Source organism: Ranitomeya variabilis, chromosome 6 (assembly GCF_051348905.1).
Source record: "Ranitomeya variabilis isolate aRanVar5 chromosome 6, aRanVar5.hap1, whole genome shotgun sequence".
NCBI classification, from domain to species: Eukaryota; Metazoa; Chordata; class Amphibia; order Anura; family Dendrobatidae; genus Ranitomeya; species Ranitomeya variabilis.
This window is the reverse complement of record NC_135237.1, coordinates 100,616,000-100,637,919: the sequence shown is the minus strand read 5'-3', so window position 1 is coordinate 100,637,919 and position 21,920 is coordinate 100,616,000. Positions and strand designations below refer to the sequence as shown.

Sequence of the window (21,920 nt, the reverse complement as noted above, 5' to 3'; positions counted from 1 at the left end):
CGGGACCGGAGTGTGTGGCTGCATGTATTTCTATGAAGTTGAATGCTCCGGTCCCGAGTGCCGACGGCAGTGCCAGGTATTGAGGCGCGAGTTTCTCGCATTGCAGTTGCAAGTGTCACAGCAGCCTTAGATTCTGTCTCTCACATTTAATAAAAATTACAGACCTCTCCATTCCTTGTAGGTGGGAAAACATATATATATTCAGCGCTGTAGAGTCAGTAGAAATGTACCTACACCAGCTTTAGTATATAGTAACATATGGAGGCAGCACACCAAGCAAAAATTATTAGCCCATAATGACAGTGGCAGTGTTTCGGTTCGGATATATGAACCTTTGTCAAGCAGTGATAGGATGCAAATACCATATATTTAAAGGCAAAGTGATTAGGAAGGTGATTATACAATATTCTAAACATACATATAAAAGGTGAATATACAGATATTTGATCATGTGCATATGGTACATTAAAAATAACTGTAAGTGAAGGTATTATAGTATCACATTGTAAAGGTAAAGTGCAATAGTGCTTAATTATGCAGGCAAACACAAGGTGAAAATATAATAATTAAATATAGCTCAGATGTCTCACCCTGTAGGTCTGTAGTGTTTCACACTTTTTTGTTAAGTATATAATTCCACATGTGTTAATTCATAGTTTTGATGCCTTCAGTGTGAATTTACAATTTTCATAGTCATGAAAATACAGAAAAATCTTTTAATGAGAAGGTGTGTCCAAACTTTTGCTCTGTATTGTACGTGTGGTGGCTCTTGAAGCAATGACTCCAGCAGCAGTCCACTCCTTGTGGATCTCCTCACACTGAGATAATGATTGTTGGGTGTTCATTGGCTGTAAGTCATAATCATCAACATTAACAGAAATAAACACTTGAAATAGATCACTCTGTTTTAATGACTATATCTAATATATGAATTTCACTTTTTGTTTTGAAGAACTGAAATAAATTAACTTTTTGATGATTTTCTAATTTTGTGAGAAGCAGCTGTATGTGGTGTTAAAACACAATTCCAAGAAGGGACACTAGAAGAATAAGGGTAACTAGAGGGATAGAGGTAACTGGAGGGATAGGGGTAAGCAAATACTTCATTATAGGATACAATTTATTATATGCTCCACATTGAGGCCATTAGGTCTTGAAGTATTAGATATAGAAATCCACATCAATTCTTTTTTTAAGCATTTGAACTCTATCCCCACACCTTCTAAGGAGATGTACATGGTCAGTTATGCAAAAAAAAAAAACTATGTATGTGCCGTGTTTGGTCTTCTAGTTTGCATTGTGCTTCCTGCTTTAGGCTGTAGACAAGTATGATGTGTTGGTTTGACATGCGAGAGGTGATCTATAAATTACAATTTCGGAGTAGGAAATAAGATGGTACTTCTTGCTTCAAATTTCATTTATATATTTGAGTAATACTTGACATGGCAGTCAGAGGAATAGGTTATGCTCATTACGATTTCCTTCAAGGGTAACCTGTTACATAATGGGCTCCTGGCATAGATAGCTAGGGATTCATACATCTGTGCACATATTTTGGAAATAAATTGTGTTCCACTTGTAACCTTCTGGAGGATTTTCTCAATCCCAGTTGTCACCATTTCTGCATAGTATGAGTTTAATCTAAATGGAAATTCATGACACATGGTTAATGGCAAACGGCTGGGTGACATTTGCATTGTGGTGACTGATAAAACATTTTATTCATTCATTAATCTCTTTTTCCAGGGATGGCAATGTGACTACCAAGCAAATTGTGTTCATGCAGAGACCAACACTGCCCCATAAGAACAAGAAGAAGGAACCAAAGGTAATAGAAGTTAATTTAGGACATTGTGCGAAGATGAGAAGGTATACCATAGCATACCAGATACCAGTTAATATTTTCATAGATGTGGAATAGCTTTAAGAGATATTAGGGTAGCAGTTACTCTCAGGCCTTGGTGTACAAGGAAGTCAAAAGTTCCTGTTCCACATACACCAACGTAAAGATGTAGTGAGGGATTCAGCACAGGGTGGTCAAAACACATCTAAGTCGGCCCCTAATCTAGGTAGCCATATTTACAACTGTGCTAGTGTAGCCTGATGATAGTGGAGAAAAAGTAACCTCAGCGGCTGACCATGCTGTTACTTAAGTGTAAATGACTATACAAAGACCAACACTCATTACCGTATGTTGACGTATAGTGGTAGATACTAGTGATTAGCGAACGTGCTCGGATAAGGTGATATCCGAGCATACTCGGGTGCTATCCAAGTATCTTGGGAGTGCTTGAATAATATGTTCGCGTCCCAATGGCTGCATGTCTCATGGCTGTTATTCAGCCACAACACATGTGGGGGTTGCCTGCGTTGCAGTATGATGCCCATTACAGTTTCTCCACACACTATCCGTATTATATCCCTAAGTATGATGGCCCCCACAGTCTCACCCCACAGCCATCTCCACAAAGTATGATGACCTCCTCATACCGCTTGATGCCCTCACAGCCCTCCCCACATAGTATGATGGCACCCACAGTCTCCCCGTGGTATGACAGCCCCACACAGTATGATGGCCTCCAATCTAACCGCACAGTATGATAGCCCCCACAGCCCTCCCAGGTAAAATGACCCCACACAGTATGATGTCCCCACAGCCCCCTACATACCTACACAAAATGATGGCCTCCACTTTTCCCTCATGCAGTATGATGCCCCAACACAGATTTATGGCCCCCATAGACTACCATATAGTATGATGGTCCCAACAGCCATCCACACACAGCTCTCACCATGCAGTATGATGGCCCTACAGCCCTCTCCACTTAGTATTGTGGCGCCAACAGCACCCCTACACTTAGTATGATGGCCTCCACATCACCCACACAGTATGATGGCCCCACAGACCTCCAGACACTCTCTTCACAGTACTTCTCACACAGTGTGATGCTTCACAGCTCCTTCATATTATGATGTCCCCACATCCCTCCCTACAGAGTATGATGCCCCTACAGTGTCTCACACATAGTATGACAAGCCTACAAATACTCCACACTCACCTTTTGAAGGCTCCCACATTGAATGAAGTCGTCCCCAGAGCCCCCCACACAGTAAGTCTTTCCCTTCAACACCCTTCATACACAGGATGATGGACCCCACTGCCCCCACACACTATGGTGCTCTCATACCACTCCACATAGTAAAATGACCCCTACAGTCCTCTCCATACAATATAATAACCCCACAGCCCATGGAAGTACTAACTGAAGAAAATAAACACTGTATATCCATCTAACTCTGGTTCCTGGATAGTGCATCGGCACAGTCAGCGTTCCACGGTGCAATCACAAACTGAGTGACATAGTGACATCATCACTTCACCTGTGATGGGATCCTGACTTTCTGGGCATGCTCCTGCCATTCTGTAAGCTCCAGGTCTAAAGCAACTTGCGAACCGCAGAATGTAGAGTGGTAGGGAAGGGAGACCATGGGTGCATATCAGTACAGTTGCAGTGCAGTTGGTCCAGGTGAACCCCTCTATGTGAATGAGCCTGGTACCTATGCTTCTACTAAAGAGCCCTAACATTGAATATCCTGTTACAATGACATATGTCAAGTAGTGGGTTATATTGCATAGAAGTGCACAGTCAGTTCTTGAAAATAATGTGCTGGGAAACCATGGCATTTTTAGCTTCCAGTTTACAGAAGTTTACAGTTTTATAAAAGGACATTTTCACATGCTCAGAAAAAAAACAACATCTACTATATAATTGTCTAAGGGTCACTTCCGTCTTTCTGTCTGTCCTTCTGTCTGTCTTTCTTTCTGTCACGGATATTCATTGGTCGCGGCCTCTGTCATGGAATCCAAGTCGCTGATTGGTCTCGCCAGCTGCCTGTCATGGCTGCCGCGACCAATCAGCGACGGTCACAGTCTGATTAGTCCCTCCCTACTCCCTTGCAGTCAGTGCCCGGCGCCCGCTCCATACTCCCCGCAGTCACGGCTCACACAGGGTTAATGCCAGCGGTAACGGATCGCGTTATGCCACGTGTAACTCACTCCGTTACTGCCGCTATTAACCCTGTGTGACCAAGTTTTTACTATTGATGCTGCCTATGCAGCCTCAATAGTAAAAACATCTAATGTTAAAAATAATTAAAAAAATAAAAAATCATTATATACTCACCTTCCGCCGCCTTTCCCGCTCCTCGCGACGCTCCGGTGTCCGGTCTATGCAAGCGGCAGGTTCCGGTGCTAAGGATGGTATGCGACAAGGACCTGCCATGACGTCACGGCCATGTGACCGCGACATCATCACAGGTCCTGCGCGTCTGCGCGAGAAGGACCTGCCTTGACGTCACGGTCATGTGACCACGACGTTATCACACCCTGGGACCGGAACCATAGATCTGTAAAATAATGTAGAAGTGAAAAATAAAACAATATACCAGAGCGTCTTTGCTCCATATAGCATTTGTTTAATGTGGATAATGGCTTTTTGTTAGACTTCTGAGATCTTTTTATAGAAATGCTTGGCATCAAGCGTGTTATTTCTATGCAGCTGCATAAAGTTTAAATGGTGCAGATTTGATGTATGATGCGATGAACTAATAGTGGCAATCCTGAAATGCCTCTCCCTTGGTGTGTCAATATCAATGATATCTTCGACCTCAGTATGCAAATAAAGTTGAATTCAATGATGTAACAGGGAGTCGTCAGCTCCCAGCTCCACCATTCAGCATGTGCATCTGAGTGTTGTCGCAGTCATGTCATTAGATCGCATCTGTTGAGTGCAGCATCAGTGCACATAGCGTGCAGAGCATCATCTGAACAGGGAACGAAGAGTAGGGGGGGATCATACTGTGCGTAGGAGCTGATGTTCACTAGAAACACCTCCTTTAAGGTGATTTTGCAGTCCACATTGCAGAGCTGTGAGGTCGGTGTTACACCTGCAATGAAAAGGAAACAAACCTATAAGTTTGTTTTCTATGATATACCGCTACATCTACTAAAGTCACTCGAATACTATTCATTTCCTGAATATTGTTATCACTTCTGACATAGAGTGGTGGTCTTGCCAAAGAACCATTTTTTAGATTTCATTCCCTACAGGTCCTGCTCCTGACATCCCCTGTAACTGCTGATTTTGCTGGGGAATGCTGTGCATCACTTTGCATTTCATTCTTCAGGGGCTGTTACGTGCTGGTTGTATTATGTTATGGTCATACAGATAAGAAAATACATCCTTGTAGTAGAAGAAAACTGCGTATCACCCAAATAGAAGCCACTTCTATGATGTCTAAATGATTTTTTCTGGTTGGTGTTCATGTGAAAACCTGTTTTGTTTACATAAAAATATGTTGATAGGAACAAAATAGAAGGGAATATCTACCTATTAGCACTATAGTTTTAAGTACAACTTTGTTTAAATAGAATCTGTCAGCAGATTTTTTCTATGTAATCTGAGGACAGCATCAGGTAGGTGCTAAAACACAGATTTCAATGATTTGTCACTTATAAAGCTGTGTGCTGTTGTTTACTTACAATTAACCCATTATCTACCAATGTCCTTTTTTTGGGACGCCTAATCTTTAGCTTCTAGCAACTAAGATATTATAATTTTTATAATTAGGTCCAATTTTTTGTGTTGTGTTTGTAAAATGAATGTTTTCACAGTAGGAAATCATGGGTTAAAGTTTTATCACTAGGACACTATCATTGCTGTGACTAGCTGGCACGCGCTAACTAGACTTATTCCGCTTCTCCTGTGATAAGCAGCTCATTGTCAATAGACATTGTACATAGAGAGCCTGGTGTGAGCAGGGTTGTCCTTCTGATTTTTGCTTCATGCTGCACCTAAGAACTCTGATTGTATCATAACTGCTGCACCCAGTAATCTAAGTGATACATCGTTGGATTTATGATCTCTTTACCTACATCATTCTGCTCTGATGAGGCAACACAAACCTGCTGACAGACTCCCTTTAATCATTTAGCTTCATAATTTTTAGAGTTTCTTTTTTCATGTGCAAACATGGAGTTAAAAAAAATAGCTAAATTACACTGTATAGCAAAAATCCCAAACTGTGCTTTTGTTATTTCCTTTAATCTCACATTGAAATACAACAGAATTATCAGATATTGTTAATATTCTGAAATGTAGGCAACCACTGCCTAAAGGTATTTATATAGATGTATAATGGCACCTACAAGAACAAATTGTGCCTTTTCATACCTGGAGATGAACATGTAGCTGCACTGTTAATATAAAGTATTGTAGTTTCTATTCTGTAGGAATCACTTGAAGCTAGGTGTTACTTTGTGTCAAAGTGAATAATTAAATTCATTACCTTATATACTTGAGTATAAGCCGACCTGATTATAAGCTGAAGCACCTAATTTTACCACAAAAAAATGGGAAAACTTATTGACTCGAGTATAAGCCGGGTGCATATTGTCCCCTCATCCCTATCCTGGTATGCATGGCCTCCTCATCCCCATCTTTGTATGCATGGCCTCCTCATCCCCATCTTTGTATGCATGGCTCCTCATCCCTATCCTGGTATGCGTGGCCTCCTCATCCCCATCTTTGTACGCATGGCCTCCTCATCCCTATGCTGGTATGCATGGCTCCTCATCCCTATCCTTGTATGCATGGCCTCCTCATCCCTATGCTGGTATGCATGGCTCCTCATCCCTATCCTTGTATGCATGGCCCTCTCATCCCTATCCTGGTTTGCATGGCACCCCATCAGAAAAACTTTAAAAAAATGAAACCATCCTACTTACCTTCCTTCGCTCCCTCGCTGCATCTTGTTCTGGTGCCAGCAGTTGCTGTATGTTTGTTTGTAAGCAGGACATGGCAGGGACGTCATGCACTGCCTACAAGCAGAGCACAGCTGCCGGAATATTCGCCACTCTCCGCAGCAGGACTATATGCGTGGAGGGCAGTGAGTATTCATTGCTCTTTAATAGCGAGCACAGTAGTAGTAGCCACCGGATTCCTGCAGCATCCGGACTTTCACGGGTGCCCTCTACTAAAGGGAATGAATATTCACTGCCCTCCACGCCCATGGGAGTGGAGGGCAGTGAATATTTATTCCCTTAAGTAGCTGGCACACGTGATCGCCAAGCCACTGCAGGAAGCCAGCAGCTGCAACTACTGTGCCCAATATTAAAGAGAGATGAATATTCACTGCCAGCGCAGTGAATATTCATTTTTCTTTAGCAGCGGGCACAGGCTTTAGCCGCAGCAGCCGGCTCCTGCCTCCTGTGACCTGCTGCTTCGCTGCTGCTTCTCCCCCTCCTTCTTGTGGACCCTCACTCGAGTATAAGCTGCAAGGCCTTTTTCAGCATAAAAAATGTGCATAAAAACTCAGCTTATAAATAACACATCAATCAACTCTTGTGTCACGCACAGGGCCAGGAGTGGAGCTGCCAGGACTAAGGATTTTATCGGGACATCTTTGGACAGAAATAAGAGTATTTTAGTTTCTCATGTTTTTAATAAGAACACAGGGAACCATCATTTGTTTCTTTCAAAGTGGCCTATTCGTTTAACTGCTCATCAAATTGTTTATACGAGAAGCTAAAACTTGTGCTTTTATTTATTCCTACTAAAGAGGTATTCATTTGGTTTGCAAATTGCATTCATGTTCCTGCCTTTCCATGAAATATATGCAGAATGTTAAACTAGCACAAAAGCCTTGTGTGAAATTCAAGCCGCATAGACTTATTCATGTATATTACCTATTTCTGAACACATCATAGATTCACTTGGTTTTACGTTTTATCTTTTTGGGGTTATTTACATTAGTCAAAGTGTCGACGTTAAAAGTGAGATAAAATACTATCTAGTTTTAATAAGCTAATTCTTGTTCCTCCAAGGGTTGGTGATGGAGATGATCACTTTTCATTAGCGCTACTCATTGATCTCTGGTTTGGATAATTCCACCATCCATACAGCAAATTTGATCTATCTTCAAAGAGTCGTATTGTTAATTGAAATGTACAGCCAGCGTCTAGTATGTCTCTTGGCACAGTGAGATTAGATCCAGCCAAGATTGACAGACAGTGTTACCATACATGGCATAACCATAGAGTAGAGATCATGATATACCATAATTTATTTCATTAGTAGCTTATCACAGATGAAAATTGAAGTTAAGTTCTTTCAATGCAAATTGTAGTCCTAATATAATACGGGGCATTTTATCCATTAATGTTTATGCTTCTGCTTTTGCCCATTTCAGTTCCACTTGAGGTTTTCCAAAGATGAAAAACGCAGCAAGTATTCAAAGAAAGCAAAAGGAAAAGTTAATTTTAAAGACAATGATACTGATCGAAACAAGAGAAACGAAGAGCAGACAAAAGCTGATGATGCAGAAGACATACATGGGAACCACCAGTTAGATGGCAATATCTTACAAAAGACTGATGGTCTTCAGGAGGATGTAATAACCCAACAAAATAATGAGGCAATTGAAGAAGCCCCATTATTGCCAAAAGAGAATCCTTCTCCATTAGTGGAAGGATCAACTGAAAACATAAAGAATGAAGAATCTGATGGGACTAAGACTATGGAAGAAGAGTCATCTGATGGGGTTGTAAGTGATAGAAAGCAAGCTGAGGACAGTGCAGTCGAAGGTGATGTTGATACGCAACTGATGGGAAATCTCAATGTTGAGGACATCAATTAAGACCTGTGATAAGATTTACAGATCACTTTGAGACACTGATGATGTACATGCAGAGTATTATGCGTCAGCTCTTTCTGTACTATGATGTCCTGAAGATTTAATGAGCCTATGGTAGCAAGAGTCACAGAGAAATTTGCATTCTTGGTAGTCAAAAGCAAACATCTTAGATGCTTTTAGAACCCACCATTCAATCAAAACAAAGGTCTTTTTGCCAAATGGTTAAAATGATAAAATCAGTAGGTGGGGCAGAACTGTAACTGTTTAAGGTAGTAATAGGCATCATCAGAAGAGATGTGGTGTTCTTATACGCCTTTATCTATTGAATGACATTCAACCGCCATTATGGAAATATAATTTTACTGATGATTCTGAGGATGGTAGTATAGCAAAAGCTGGGACTTATTTATTAAGCCATCCCTAGAGCATGGCCGCAATTTCCATGATCTACAACAGGCTTAGCAATATTGAAAAGCTTAGAATAAAAGAAGTAAAAGAACGTGTAATGTTTCCTGCTTCATCACATTTTAGATATATTTATATAGATATATGAATGCTTAAATTATCTGCACAGGTGAAATTCAGAACTGTTTTGTATGCAGCGTTTTGCATATAGTTGCACTTCATATTATTTTGATATAGTTTTGTTTACTGTTTTGTACAAAGAGATATTCTGTATTGAAAAGATTTAGCTATCTTATATACCGAAATCGGTAATTATTGTTACATGCAGCCTTATAGCACATACTGTGTTTGTTCTTTGTAGGAGGACTTTGTTAGAATTAAAGCTTCAAATAACATTTTCCAAAAGGCAGAAAAAAAGAGCCTTTTATTATCAGTTTCAATTATTGCTTTACCCAAACCAATGACAAACAAGTAAAATTCAATATGAAAATTTTTCAACAATGTGATCTCCACACTTAAGTCCCATATTCTATGGAGCCTATTGATTTTCTGTATTTATACAGGGTCTGACACCCGCATCCCCGCCGATCAGCTGTTATCGGTGTCGGTGGCGGAGTACTGCCCATCGGCCTCCTTTGGATTTGAATAGGAGGGGGATGTGCATTACCAGGCCCCGCCACTACCAGAAGGCGGAGCAGCTCAGCAACTGATTACTTCTGGCAGGAACCAATAACAGCTGATCGGCAAAAAGGTCATCAATGTAAAAGTAGTGGACAACCTCTTTAGGTTAATTAACAATTCACAATATAAAAGGGGCACAAATACGTTATACATTGTAATACGCACATATAGAATTAGTTTTTATTACTTGAAAAGCATCCAAAAGCATCAATGTTAGGCCGGCGTCACACTAGCGTGTCTTACGGACGTATGAGAGGTGCAGAAAATACGGATTGCATACGGTAAATTGATTCTCTATGGCCCTGCTCCTATCTGCCGTATTTTACTGATCCATATTATACGGTCTTGTACGGCCGCAGAAAATCGCAGCATGCTGCGTTTGTCACTGTATTGCGCAAAAAAATTGCCAATGAAAGTCTATGGGGGCGAGAAAAATACGGATTACACACGGACCATGCGTGTGACTTACGAGAAATACGCAGCGGTGTTCTATAGAAAAGCCAGCAATTCAGCGCGGTGTACAGTAAAATCACACTGACAGAATAGAATAGGTAGAATAAATGTCTACACATAGAATAGATATATATATATATATATATATATGTATATATATATATGTGAGACACACATATATATATATATATATATTTATTTATTTATTTATATTTCATACAGCGCTAGATATCATAAAAGCCGGTAATTCAATTGCCGGCTTTTGCTATCTCCTTCCCAAACCCGACATGATATGAGACATAATGAATATAACAAAAGAAAACACCAGCGCTACCAGTAGAAAAGATGCCCTTTGCTGCTGGTATCAAAACAGCCAGATGCCAGGGCTGTCAATATAGATAAATAATAAAGATAAAACAGGATGATACCGCGCTAAAGGGATATAACTTGGCTGAGAAATCTATATACAAATGAGTGGAGTATATAAAAGTTACCCCTATTAATAAACTCCCCGCTGAGTACCTGCTACATATGATGGAAGAGTGGAAGGGTGAGTGCACTATGGATAATAATCACCTGAGCACAACATGGGAAAAAAGGTTTTGGCACTAACCAGCGCGAGTCAGGTGATTATTATCCATAGTGCACTCACCCTTCCACTCTTCCATCATATGTAGCAGGTACTCAGCGGGGAGTTTATTAATAGGGGTAACTTTTATATACTCCACTCATTTATATATACATTTCTCAGCCAAGTTATATCCCTTTAGCGCGGTATCATCCTGTTTTATCTTTATGATATGAGACATGGTTTACATACAGTAAACCATCTCATATCCCTTTTTTTCTGCATATTCCACACTACTAATGTTAGTAGTGTGTATGTGCAAAATTTGGGCCCTCTAGCTATTAAATTAAAGGGTTAAATCGCGGAAAAAATTGGCGTGGGCTCCCGCGCAATTTTCTCCGCCAGAGTGGTCAATAGCAAGGTGACATTAACCCTTCATTACCCCATATCCCACCGCTACACGGGAGTGGGAAGAGAGTGGCCAAGTGCCAGAATAGGCGCATCTTCCAGATGTGCCTTTTCTGGGGTGGCTGGGGGCAGATGTTTTTAGCCAGGGGGGCCAATAACCATGGACCCTCTCTAGGCTATTAATATTTGCCCTCAGTCACTGGCTTTACCACTCTGGCAGAGAAAATTGCGCGGGAGCCCACGCCAATTTTCTTCGCGATTTAACCCTTTAATTTAATAGCTAGAGAGCCCAAATTTTGCACATACACACTACTAACATTAGTAGTGTGGAATATGCAGAAAAAAAAGGGATATGAGATGGTTTACTGTATGTAAACCATGTCTCATATCATGTCGGGTTTGGGAAGGAGATAGCAAAAGCCGGCAATTGAATTACCGGCTTTTATGCTATCTAGCGCTGAATTAAATATAAATATATATATATATATATATATATATATATATATATATATATATATATATATGTGTGTCTCAATGACATATATATATATATATATATATATATACTGTATATATGTTTTAACGAACATTTGAGCACATAAATCCATTAGATGTCGGTTTTGCAAGCCTGCGAGAAAATATCGCAGTACGGATGCCATACGGATTACATACGGAGGTTTACATGCGCAAAATACGCTGCCACACCCTGACTACGGATGACATACGGATCACTATTTTGGGAACATTTCTGCGTATTACGGCTGTAAAAAACGGACCGTATTTTCATACGCTGAGTGTGACGCCGGCCTTATAGTGAGATATTTGCATTTATAGATGAGAAAAAAAATTTGGAGACAATAAAATTGCTTCATATATATTCCCATTATAATTTTTTTTGTATGTATATATTTTTGGTATGGAATACAGAAACATTACCGTACACGCCCTGGAAAGACATTCAACTAACTATTATTACTAATAATATTAGTAAATACCTCCAATTATAAATGTAGTATAGGTTTTCTGATTCCCTATGTCTCTTTCCTTATGTCCTGAAGGCATTGCAGGACCTTAGTTTATCCATGGTTACAACCACTGATATAGTGACAGCTCATTGCTAGTGGTTGTAACCATGGATACCTAAGGTCCTGCAATGCCTGCCCATGAGGAAAGAGGCTTAGCAAATCAGAACTATACTAGATTTATAATTGATGCTATTTGCTAATAATATTATTACACCTACTACATATTGAGATAGGATCTTGGAGATGGGAAAACCCCTTAAAGTCTCAGGTCAGAGGCACCTCAATCAATAATTATCTTTTAGGATATTACATCCCACAATCTACCATAAGACGCACCCCAAATGTGGGGTGAAAATTGCAGAAAAAAAGATTTTTTATAAGATGGGGGTCCGTCTTATTGTTCGAATTTAAGATATCTTACCTGAGGGCAGGCTGTGGCAGAGCAGGGTCACAGGAGGCATGGTGTCAGCAGAGGTGCAGTGATGCTGAGGCACGGTGGGCGGTACGGCGTGCACCTGAGCAGGGTCCCTTCCTGCTTAGGTGGACGACGCCATGGCCTGGTGTCCATGGGGGGTTGCGGCAGTGCTGTGGCGGCGGCAGATGTGCGATCACTTTCTCAGGTGAGGTGACGCCGCGGCCCGGTATCCAAGGTGAGCAGCAGAGTTAATCACCAGTTTCTCGGTGGCGGTGGCCATCTACCTGACGCCGCGCGTGCGCAGATTAAGCACTCTGCTTCCCAGAGCTTCAGGAAAATGGCCGCAGGAGGCCGCGCGTGCGCAGATGGAGATCGCGGTGGACATTTTCCTGAAGCCGAGATCTCAATCTGCGAACTCGGCTTCAGGAAAATGGCCGCCGCGATCTCAATCTGCGCACGCGCGGCCTCCCGTGGCCATTTTCCTGAAACCCCAGGAAGCAGAAAACTCAATCTGCGCATGCGCAGCCTCAGGAAGATGGCCGCCGCCACCGAGAAAGCCGTGACTCACCCAGCTCTGCTGCTCGCCTTGGATACCGGGCCGCGGCGTCACCTCACCTGTGGAAGGGACTCTGCTTACGCCATACCGCTCACCGCGCCTCATCATCCCCACACCTCTGCCGCCACCGCCACACTGCCGGTAAGCTTGCATACCAACTATAAGACGCACCCCCATTTTCCTCACAATTTTTTTGGGGAAAAAGTGCGTCATATGGTTGGAAAAATACGGTATTTTTAATGTAATTTGCTTTTTTATTTCCCAAAACTGCAGTTGCATGATCTTTAGGATGCTCCTTGTGTTATTATTCTAGTAGTGGAAATAGGGGAATAACAGACTAACATTTTGTGGGTTAAGAAAATATCAAAATTTGTTTACCAGAAAATATGTTTTACCTGGACAAATAATAGCAAAATTCCCACATACCATCTAAGACAATCAGGGGGAAGGAGGGGGGGGATATTATTTTATTGTGGACATATTGGGGAACTAACTAAGCATCATACACTGGAATTTTTACACAATCTCTTGGTTCCAGAAACGTGGCATACATGGTGTGCACTAAATTTATGCTGTAATTCAGACACATATTCTCATTACGCAGATGTAAAAAAAAGTGTGAGATAATACAAAAATGCACCAGATTTGGGACTTTATCTGGGTTCAAAATACTGCTATGATGTTCTCCAGCACAAGAGGTGGCATGGAGGAGACAACATTTTGAACAAGATGAAAATTTACCATACAATGGGCACCACTGTGAGTAATTTTATAAAACTTCTGCCTGTCTGGTCTAGTTTTATCCTGGTTAAGTAAGGACAGTATTAGTGAATAAGTTTTATTGTATTCAAAAGAAAGTTCACAAGAAAAAGGCTCCATATTTCTGCTCCTCTGATCTCGTAGCTCTTTGCGAGGAGTCAGATTTCAGCTGCAGGGTGACTTGGATAAGCACTTGGGACATACAACACAACCACAACAAGACAGTCGTCTATACCCATTTACAAGGAATTACAGCTTCAGAAACCTTTGACAATCAGCTGTAACAGCCATGGGTCTCTATATTACATGCCATACATCAGACCTGTGATCTATTCTACCCCCAATACATGTGTAATTACTAATGAAAACATCTACTTAAGTCAGAGCGAGCAATCTGTCCACACTGCGCATCTAGAGAAGAAATGTGTGTACGGGATACCAAGGTAGGCTCTCCAAGGAGCGAAGGTGCGCTGGACAGAAAGTGCTGAGTAGCGGATAGCTGAGATGAGGAATTATGAGAAACTTAGTTCAGAGCTCACTGCTGGCGCTCCAACATGTCCACAAGCTGGAAGTTCACGAAGAAGAGTTGCTGCATGTGGGTCTACAACAATAAAATTAATTGATAAAAAATATTGAGAATTTTGGAGGTTATATACCTTCATTACAGCTGTAATTTAGTTTACCAGTGTCCATATACATTTTTTCGCAATCTGGATAACGCCATTAAACTTCTGTGTAGATTGTTAAAGAAGAGGTTAAATAACCTATCAAAGCAAAATTTCCTAAATGATTCTGATTATTCCTGTATGAAACCTGATTTTTTTTTTAAATATATACCTACGTACAAGTTATTTATATGTTTCTACCTATATAAACAAAATGTTACCTTTCTAACATAAAAGGGTAACGTAGACTGTGCAGTGTATAGTAATACAAAAATACATTTACAGAAATGTTTGGAGCTTAAAACATGCGCAGAAAAGGACATGGTTTGAAATATGAGACACAAACTAAATATGAAATTCTCCATATGTACTAAATCATTTCACAATTTGTGGGTTTGTCATAAATAGCCATTCCTCACATCTATCTACCGTATCTAAATTCAGAAAAAAAGAGGCAGCATTCCAGTATTTTCAAAAATACAAAAGGGACTTTAATAGCCTTGGTGGTGTGGCGATGTTTCGGCTACAATGAGCTTTTCTCAAGGTTTGTAAAAGGCTCATTGTAGCCGAAACGTCGCCACGCCACCAAGGCTATTAAAGTCCCTTTTGTATTTTTGAAAATACTGGAATGCTGCCTCTATCTATCTATCTATCTATCTATCTATCTATCTATCTATCTATCTATCATCTTCTAACTGTATCTATCAATGTATCTCCTATCTATCTACATACATTATATATTTCCATATTTCCATCATTCATCGTGATCTCTCAGGGTCATAAATGAGTCAGTTGCCTAAGTCCAAGTTAATTTTGTTTTAGAACCTTCCATTCTTTTTGAACATTTTCCCAACAACATGTCAGGTTTGTACATTGCCATTTCTTAATATTGGCACAACCTATGCATTAGCAGTATGGTGGTGGGTAACTGTAAACTTCACTACCAGTTTTATCCTCAATCACATTCACTATTACTGACCCCAGTTGCAGTGACTATAGACATGATCCTATAGTGTAATCCTACTGTGCTGTGTGATATTCAAAAGGCCATTATAAAGTCTACATATATTGTACAGACTGAGTAGGCCACAGATTTCCTATAGGACACTGTGTGATAGTGCTCAGATCACTATCATCTAATCCTCAGGGCAGACAGTAAACTTAATGTGACAAATCAATGCATGACTAAGAGAAGGAATGTAAGTATCAGGTGCCAAAAAATATCTGGCACCTGTGCTATTTGCATGATATCTCAGGAACATGCCATAACTAATGGTTTTGGACAGACTTTGTGTAGCCTTGGCGTTGATTGTAACATCTGTTTTTGTTGCCATGAACATATAAACATGATTTAAAGCACAATTCTGTATGAAATAGTGACATGTAAAAAAACTGCACCACAAAGTAATACTGGGATCCTTAAAACAAGGTAAAAAAGCTCTATTGATTTGTTGACTGTCTGTCGAGCTGAAAAGACATAATTGGCTGAAACGCAATAAAATGAACCATCAAAAACATATACAGCCTAAGAGCTCTTTTGAAAGGGACGATTAGCACATTGAATGGCTCTCAGGTCTGCTGCAGTGCCATCGCATTGCCATTCTAGATGGTAAGTGAATTAGTAATGTACTGTATATAACTATGTATTTATCAAGGTAAATTCTGGGACGTTTCCTACCGGTGGGCTACAGTTTATTATGTACCATGCTGTATTGTGATCAGTTTCTTTCAGAATGTATTATGGTTTTGTTGTGTTCTAGAGTTAAACAAGCTTGAAGCAAATTTAAAATATATCTATAAATATTGTCCGGGAAGCAATGACCACTGGTTGGTTAGATTTGCTGGCTCACTGCATTTTTTTATGTTTATCAATAAACTTGTTCTTCACTTGTCGGTGTTTACTTGGTTGTTATTTCTTTTATGCCATTATTAGCTAGTATTGTACGTCCTAGTCAGGGCTCCAGGTTTTCATGGGCCCTGGGTGAAAGAGTCCCAGTGGGCCCCTTTAACACATACCACAATTCATAATGCACCGATACGGCAGAGAAATAAAGCTATAGTACAATGCCAAAGATTTCACTTACTTCTTACATTACATGAGTGATATCTATTGTACATTCTACATTAGCTCAGAAACTGGACAGTATAGTCCTCTATACAGAATAATGAGCCCCATATATTGCTCCAAACAGAATAATGAGCGCCATATATTGCCCCATACAGTATAATGGCCCCCTATAGTGCTTCATACAGTATAATTGGCACCACATAGTCCTCTATACAGAATAATGAGCCCCATATATTGCTCCAAACAGAATGATGAGCCTCATATAATGCTCCATACAGTATAATGGGCACCACAGAGTGCTCCATACAGAATGAGCCGCATATATTGCTCCATATGGAATTGACCCCATATAATGCTCCATACAGTATAGTGAGCCACATATAATTCTCCATACAGTATATGATGGGCCCCATCTATTGCTCCATATATAATGGGCCTCACATAATGCTCCATACAGTATATGATCGGCCACATAAAGTATACTGAGTCCCATATATTGCTCCATACAGAATGGGCCCATATAATGCTCCAAAAATAATTGGCCCCATAAGATGCTTCATATATTATTGGCCTCACTTACTGCTCCATATGTAATTGGCCCCATATACTGCTCCATATTGAATTGGCCCCATAAGATGCTCCATATTAAATTGGCCCCATAAGATGCTCCATATAGAATTAGCCCCATATAATGCTCCATATATGGGCCACTTTGATGGTCCCCATATATTGCTCCAAATATTAAAAAAAAAAATGAAATACTCACCTCTCGTTGCTTGACTCTGCTCTGGACTCCTCACCGTCGGCGTCTTCCTGCTCTCTGTGCTGCGACTGCTCAGGCAGAGGGCGCGCACTGGTGACATCATCGCGCCCTCTGACCTGAACGTCACAGTCAGAGGATGGAAGACGCTGCAGCGCTGGAACCGGGAGAGGTAAGTATCGCAAGTGCCGGGGCCCGGAGCAGGCAGGGGGTCCACTCGCGGGGGCTGGCACTATAGCGCACCAGTGTCCCCGACGGCGAGTGGGCCCCCTGCCTGCTCAGAGCTGGGTGCTGACGCCGGCCCTGGTCTTAGTGAACGCTGACTCTACACTGAACAAAAATACAAACGCAACACTTTTTATACTCCCATTTTTCATGAGCTAAACTCAAAGTTCTAAGACTTTTTGTATATACACAAAATACCCTTTTCTCTCAAATATTATTCACAAATTTGACTAAATTTGCTCCACCTGCTCCAACAATCAGTTTGCACAACCAAAGAATGTCTGCACAAACTGTCAGAAACCGTCTCAGGGAAGATCGTCCGTATGCTTGTGTCCTCATCGGGGTCTCCACCTGACTGCAGTTCGTTCGTTGTAACTGACTTGAGTGGGCAAATGCTCACATACAATGGCGTCTGGCACGTTGGAGAGGGGACTGTAAAACTACACTTTTTACAGTGGCCTGTTATTGTGGCCAGCCTAAGGCTACTGTCACACATCAGGTTTTTGCCGTCAGGCACAATCCGGCGAGTTTTGAAAAAACTGATCCTTTTTTTTGTCCGCCGGATCGGTTTTTTTCTCATAGAGTCATATTAGCGCCAGATTGCGCCTGATGGCCACATGTTTCATCCGTTTTTTGCTGGATCCGTCTAAAATTAGTTTTCCGGCAGCCGTAGAAAACGTTGATAGGAACGTTTTTTCTGTCCGGCGAGAAAACGCCAAACGATGGTTCCAGCGATAAACGGATGAAACTGACATGTGAAATGATAAATCCGGCCTCTGAATCCGGTTTTACATGCATTCTCCATACAATCATGCACAATTTCCATTCTGGGGTGTTCGTTCTCTCTCTCCTCCACCCCGGAACAGGAAGTTATCCCCGGGTTAAAAAAACCACGTCCAGCAGAAAAACGGATCCGTCACATCAGTTTTTCACTATTTGCGACGGATCCGGTTTTTCAAAAATTGACCGGATTTTGCCTGAAACAAAAAACTGATGTGTGAAAGTAGCCTATGGCACAAGTGTGCAATTATCATGCTGTCTAATCGGCATCTAGATATGCCACACCAGTGAGGAGGATGGATTATCTCGGCAAAGGAGAAGGGCTCACTAACACAGATTTACAGAATTTGCAAAAAATATTTGAGAGAAAAATGTTTTCTGTATACATTGAAAAAGTCGTAGGTCTTTGAGTTCAGCTCATGCAAAGTGGGAGTAAAAACAAAAGTGTTGCATTTATATTTTTGTTCCGTGTAGAATACAGTTAGTGACATATAGTGTCCTAATATGAAAGGACAAGCCTATCTAATCATGAGTCCACATACACACATCACATCATCATTCATGCATAAAGGCAGCCTTAGATTTCATTACTTATAAAAATGATATGTAAATGATTTTATAATGTCCTCAATTAGGATCAAGAATTAAATTCAAATATCTTGTAGATTGGGAAGGTTTTGTGCTGGGCTAAGAACAGTTCTTAGTAGCTTCTGACCCCGTGTGCAGGGATCTTTAAAGATGTGCTTCTATATTTGGCATAGATTTGACCCTGTTATCCTATTACACCTGAACAAAAAAAAATAATAGCAGTACTGTATCTCACTCTACATATGTCACAGATTCTGGAACCCCTGTTGTAGCATAAAAAGCACACTGCAACAGCTCAAATTCTTCTATATGTAACAAAGCGGGAGGTAAAGTCGAGGATGGCAGATATGTGTCACTAAGGCGGTTGGCCTCGGTAATGTACAGTCTGTACAGGTAACACTAGGTTACTGAGAGGGTTTTTATTTGACTAGATTTGGGTGGGAGATTTAGGAGCAACCAAAAGATCCTGGGTGGGAAAGTTCACTCCTATACTCCAGTCTGAGCCTTACAGGAATAATAACCGGTAGCTGGGTTAACTTTAGCAGAGTGTGCTGTGTTGGAGCTGGACTGAGAAGTGCTTGGAATTCCAAGTTGGTTAGAGAAAAAGAAACATTCAAACTCAATATAAAATACTACTAAAAAAAATAATAGTAAATTTGCTAAAATTAGTAAATAATATAAAGTGACACATTCCCTTTAACGCAGAGTGATTTTCAGTTCATTTTAGCTCCCCATTATAATATGCTGCTCAAATTTTCAGTTTCATTCCCAGCCGATAGGGGCTGGCATATTTGCCCTGGTGCCTACCTCGCTGTCATGTACTTCCAGGCAAAGGCAAATATGTGATCACAAACTGGGGGATGAAGCTTTGATCTCTTAACTCGCCAGAAAGCCAACGACACAACTTTCTTCTACCACAGTTGTTTCTCTTCCGAAATGATTAATTTGAGTGGTGCCCCGTAACAGCCACATCCACTGCCGAGCCTAGGATTGCGCTTTGTGCTATAAATGACTGTCTGCCATCTCTATTATACATGACATTTCCACAATGGCACAGTGTGTGCAAAAAAGCAGGAGCCAATTAGAAATAAACATTACCTGCAGAATAGCTGCACGGATGACATATAATAAACGGGGCTCAGTGATTAGGTTTGAACTCTTTGTAACCTCACCTTCACAAAAAAAGCACAAAAGGATCTGCTGGAAGAAAAAATATTCATTTCCAGTTTATCATTCACCTCCAGCTGAAAATTCTGTTTATACAGCACTCCCTTTGAGCTCATAATGATCTCTGAGAATTAAACTTGCAGCTCTGTTAGGCACATTTCCAATCTGTGCACCATAAAAAAGTACTAACTCCCCGGGGGGAAAACACTTGTGGGGGGACCTAGCAGATTGTAATGTTTTGGGCGACAACGTTCACCGTTCGAGAGTTCTTCCTGCCACGTTGTCTATGTTTAAAAAACAAAACCCCTCTGATTAGGACAATAATGCAAGGAAAAGAAAATACTGATTATTTTCAGAGCAGAGAAACCATATTACATCGCCATTACACAGATTAAAATAAAGGCTAAGAATGATAACCCTTTGAATATTAATAATGTACAATAGTAGGGTTATACAAGTATGGCCGGGTTCACACCAGAGTATATAACTCATTCGTTTTTCGACCAGAAAAACGGATATTTTTGTATTTTGTATGTCCAGTTTTCATGTGTCTAACTTTTATATCCGTGTGGCATCCGTATTTCGGTTTTGTACATCCTCAGGGCATGCAGTTTCACCAGGAACAATTTTACAGAAACAATTTACAGATTAATGAGTGCCATACGAATGGTAACCCATATGCAATACTTTTTTTGTGCAACTATTGACTTATAACAGGCAAGTTTTTACTCTGGAACATTGATTACAGCAGTGCATGCTGCGATTTTTTTTTACTGGCAGACCATCAGTCCATGTGCTAAAATGTTCAAGTGGATTACCACACTGAGTTGTATTAGTCCTCGTGCTGTCTGCATGCTAAACAAACAGCACACAGACATTTAATACGTCTGTCTGAACAAGCATTATTTCACAAAATTACAAAATACAGTGGGGCAAAAAAGTATTTAGTCAGTCAGCAATAGTGCAAGTTCCACCACTTAAAAAGATGAGAGGCGTCTGTAATTTACATCATAGGTAGACCTCAACTATGGGAGACAAACTGAGAAAAAAAAATCCAGAAAATCACATTGTCTGTTTTTTTATCATTTTATTTGCATTTTATGTTGGAAAATAAGTATTTGGTCAGAAACAAACAATCAAGATTTATGGCTCTCACAGACCTGTAACTTCTTCTTTAAGAGTCTCCTCTTTCCTCCACTCATTACCTGTAGTAATGGCACCTGTTTAAACTTGTTATCAGTATAAAAAGACATCTGTGCACACCCTCAAACAGTCTGACTCCAAACTCCACTATGGTGAAGACCAAAGAGCTGTCAAAGGACACCAGAAACAAAATTGTAGCCCTGCACCAGGCTGGGAAGACTGAATCTGCAATAGCCAACCAGCTTGGAGTGAAGAAATCAACAGTGGGAGCAATAATTAGAAAATGGAAGACATTCAAGACCACTGATAATCTCCCTCGATCTGGGGCTCCACGCAAAATCCCTCCCCGTGGGGTCAGAATGATCACAAGAACGGTGAGCAAAAATCCAAGAACCACGCGGGGGGACCTAGTGAATGAACTGCAGAGAGCTGGGACCAATGTAACAAGGCCTACCATAAGTAACACACTACGCCACCATGGACTCAGATCCTGCAGTGCCAGACGTGTCCCACTGCTTAAGCCAGTACATGTCCGGGCCCGTCTGAAGTTTGCTAGAGAG

At 40.8% G+C, this 21,920-nt stretch overlaps 1 protein-coding gene across 2 annotated transcripts in view; it reads left to right on the top strand.

Moving 5' to 3' along the window:
* Window positions 1–10,358, top strand: part of RFTN1 (raftlin, lipid raft linker 1) — a 462,134-nt gene extending 451,776 nt beyond the window's left edge. For both annotated transcript variants that reach the window (XM_077268863.1, XM_077268864.1), the window contains 2 exons: window positions 1,747–1,828; window positions 8,251–10,358. In XM_077268863.1, the coding sequence (XP_077124978.1) occupies window positions 1,747–1,828; window positions 8,251–8,697 (529 nt within the window). In that variant the 3' untranslated portion in view covers window positions 8,698–10,358. The remainder of the gene's footprint in view (window positions 1–1,746; window positions 1,829–8,250) is intronic.
* The last annotated feature ends 11,562 nt before the right edge of the window (window positions 10,359–21,920 follow it).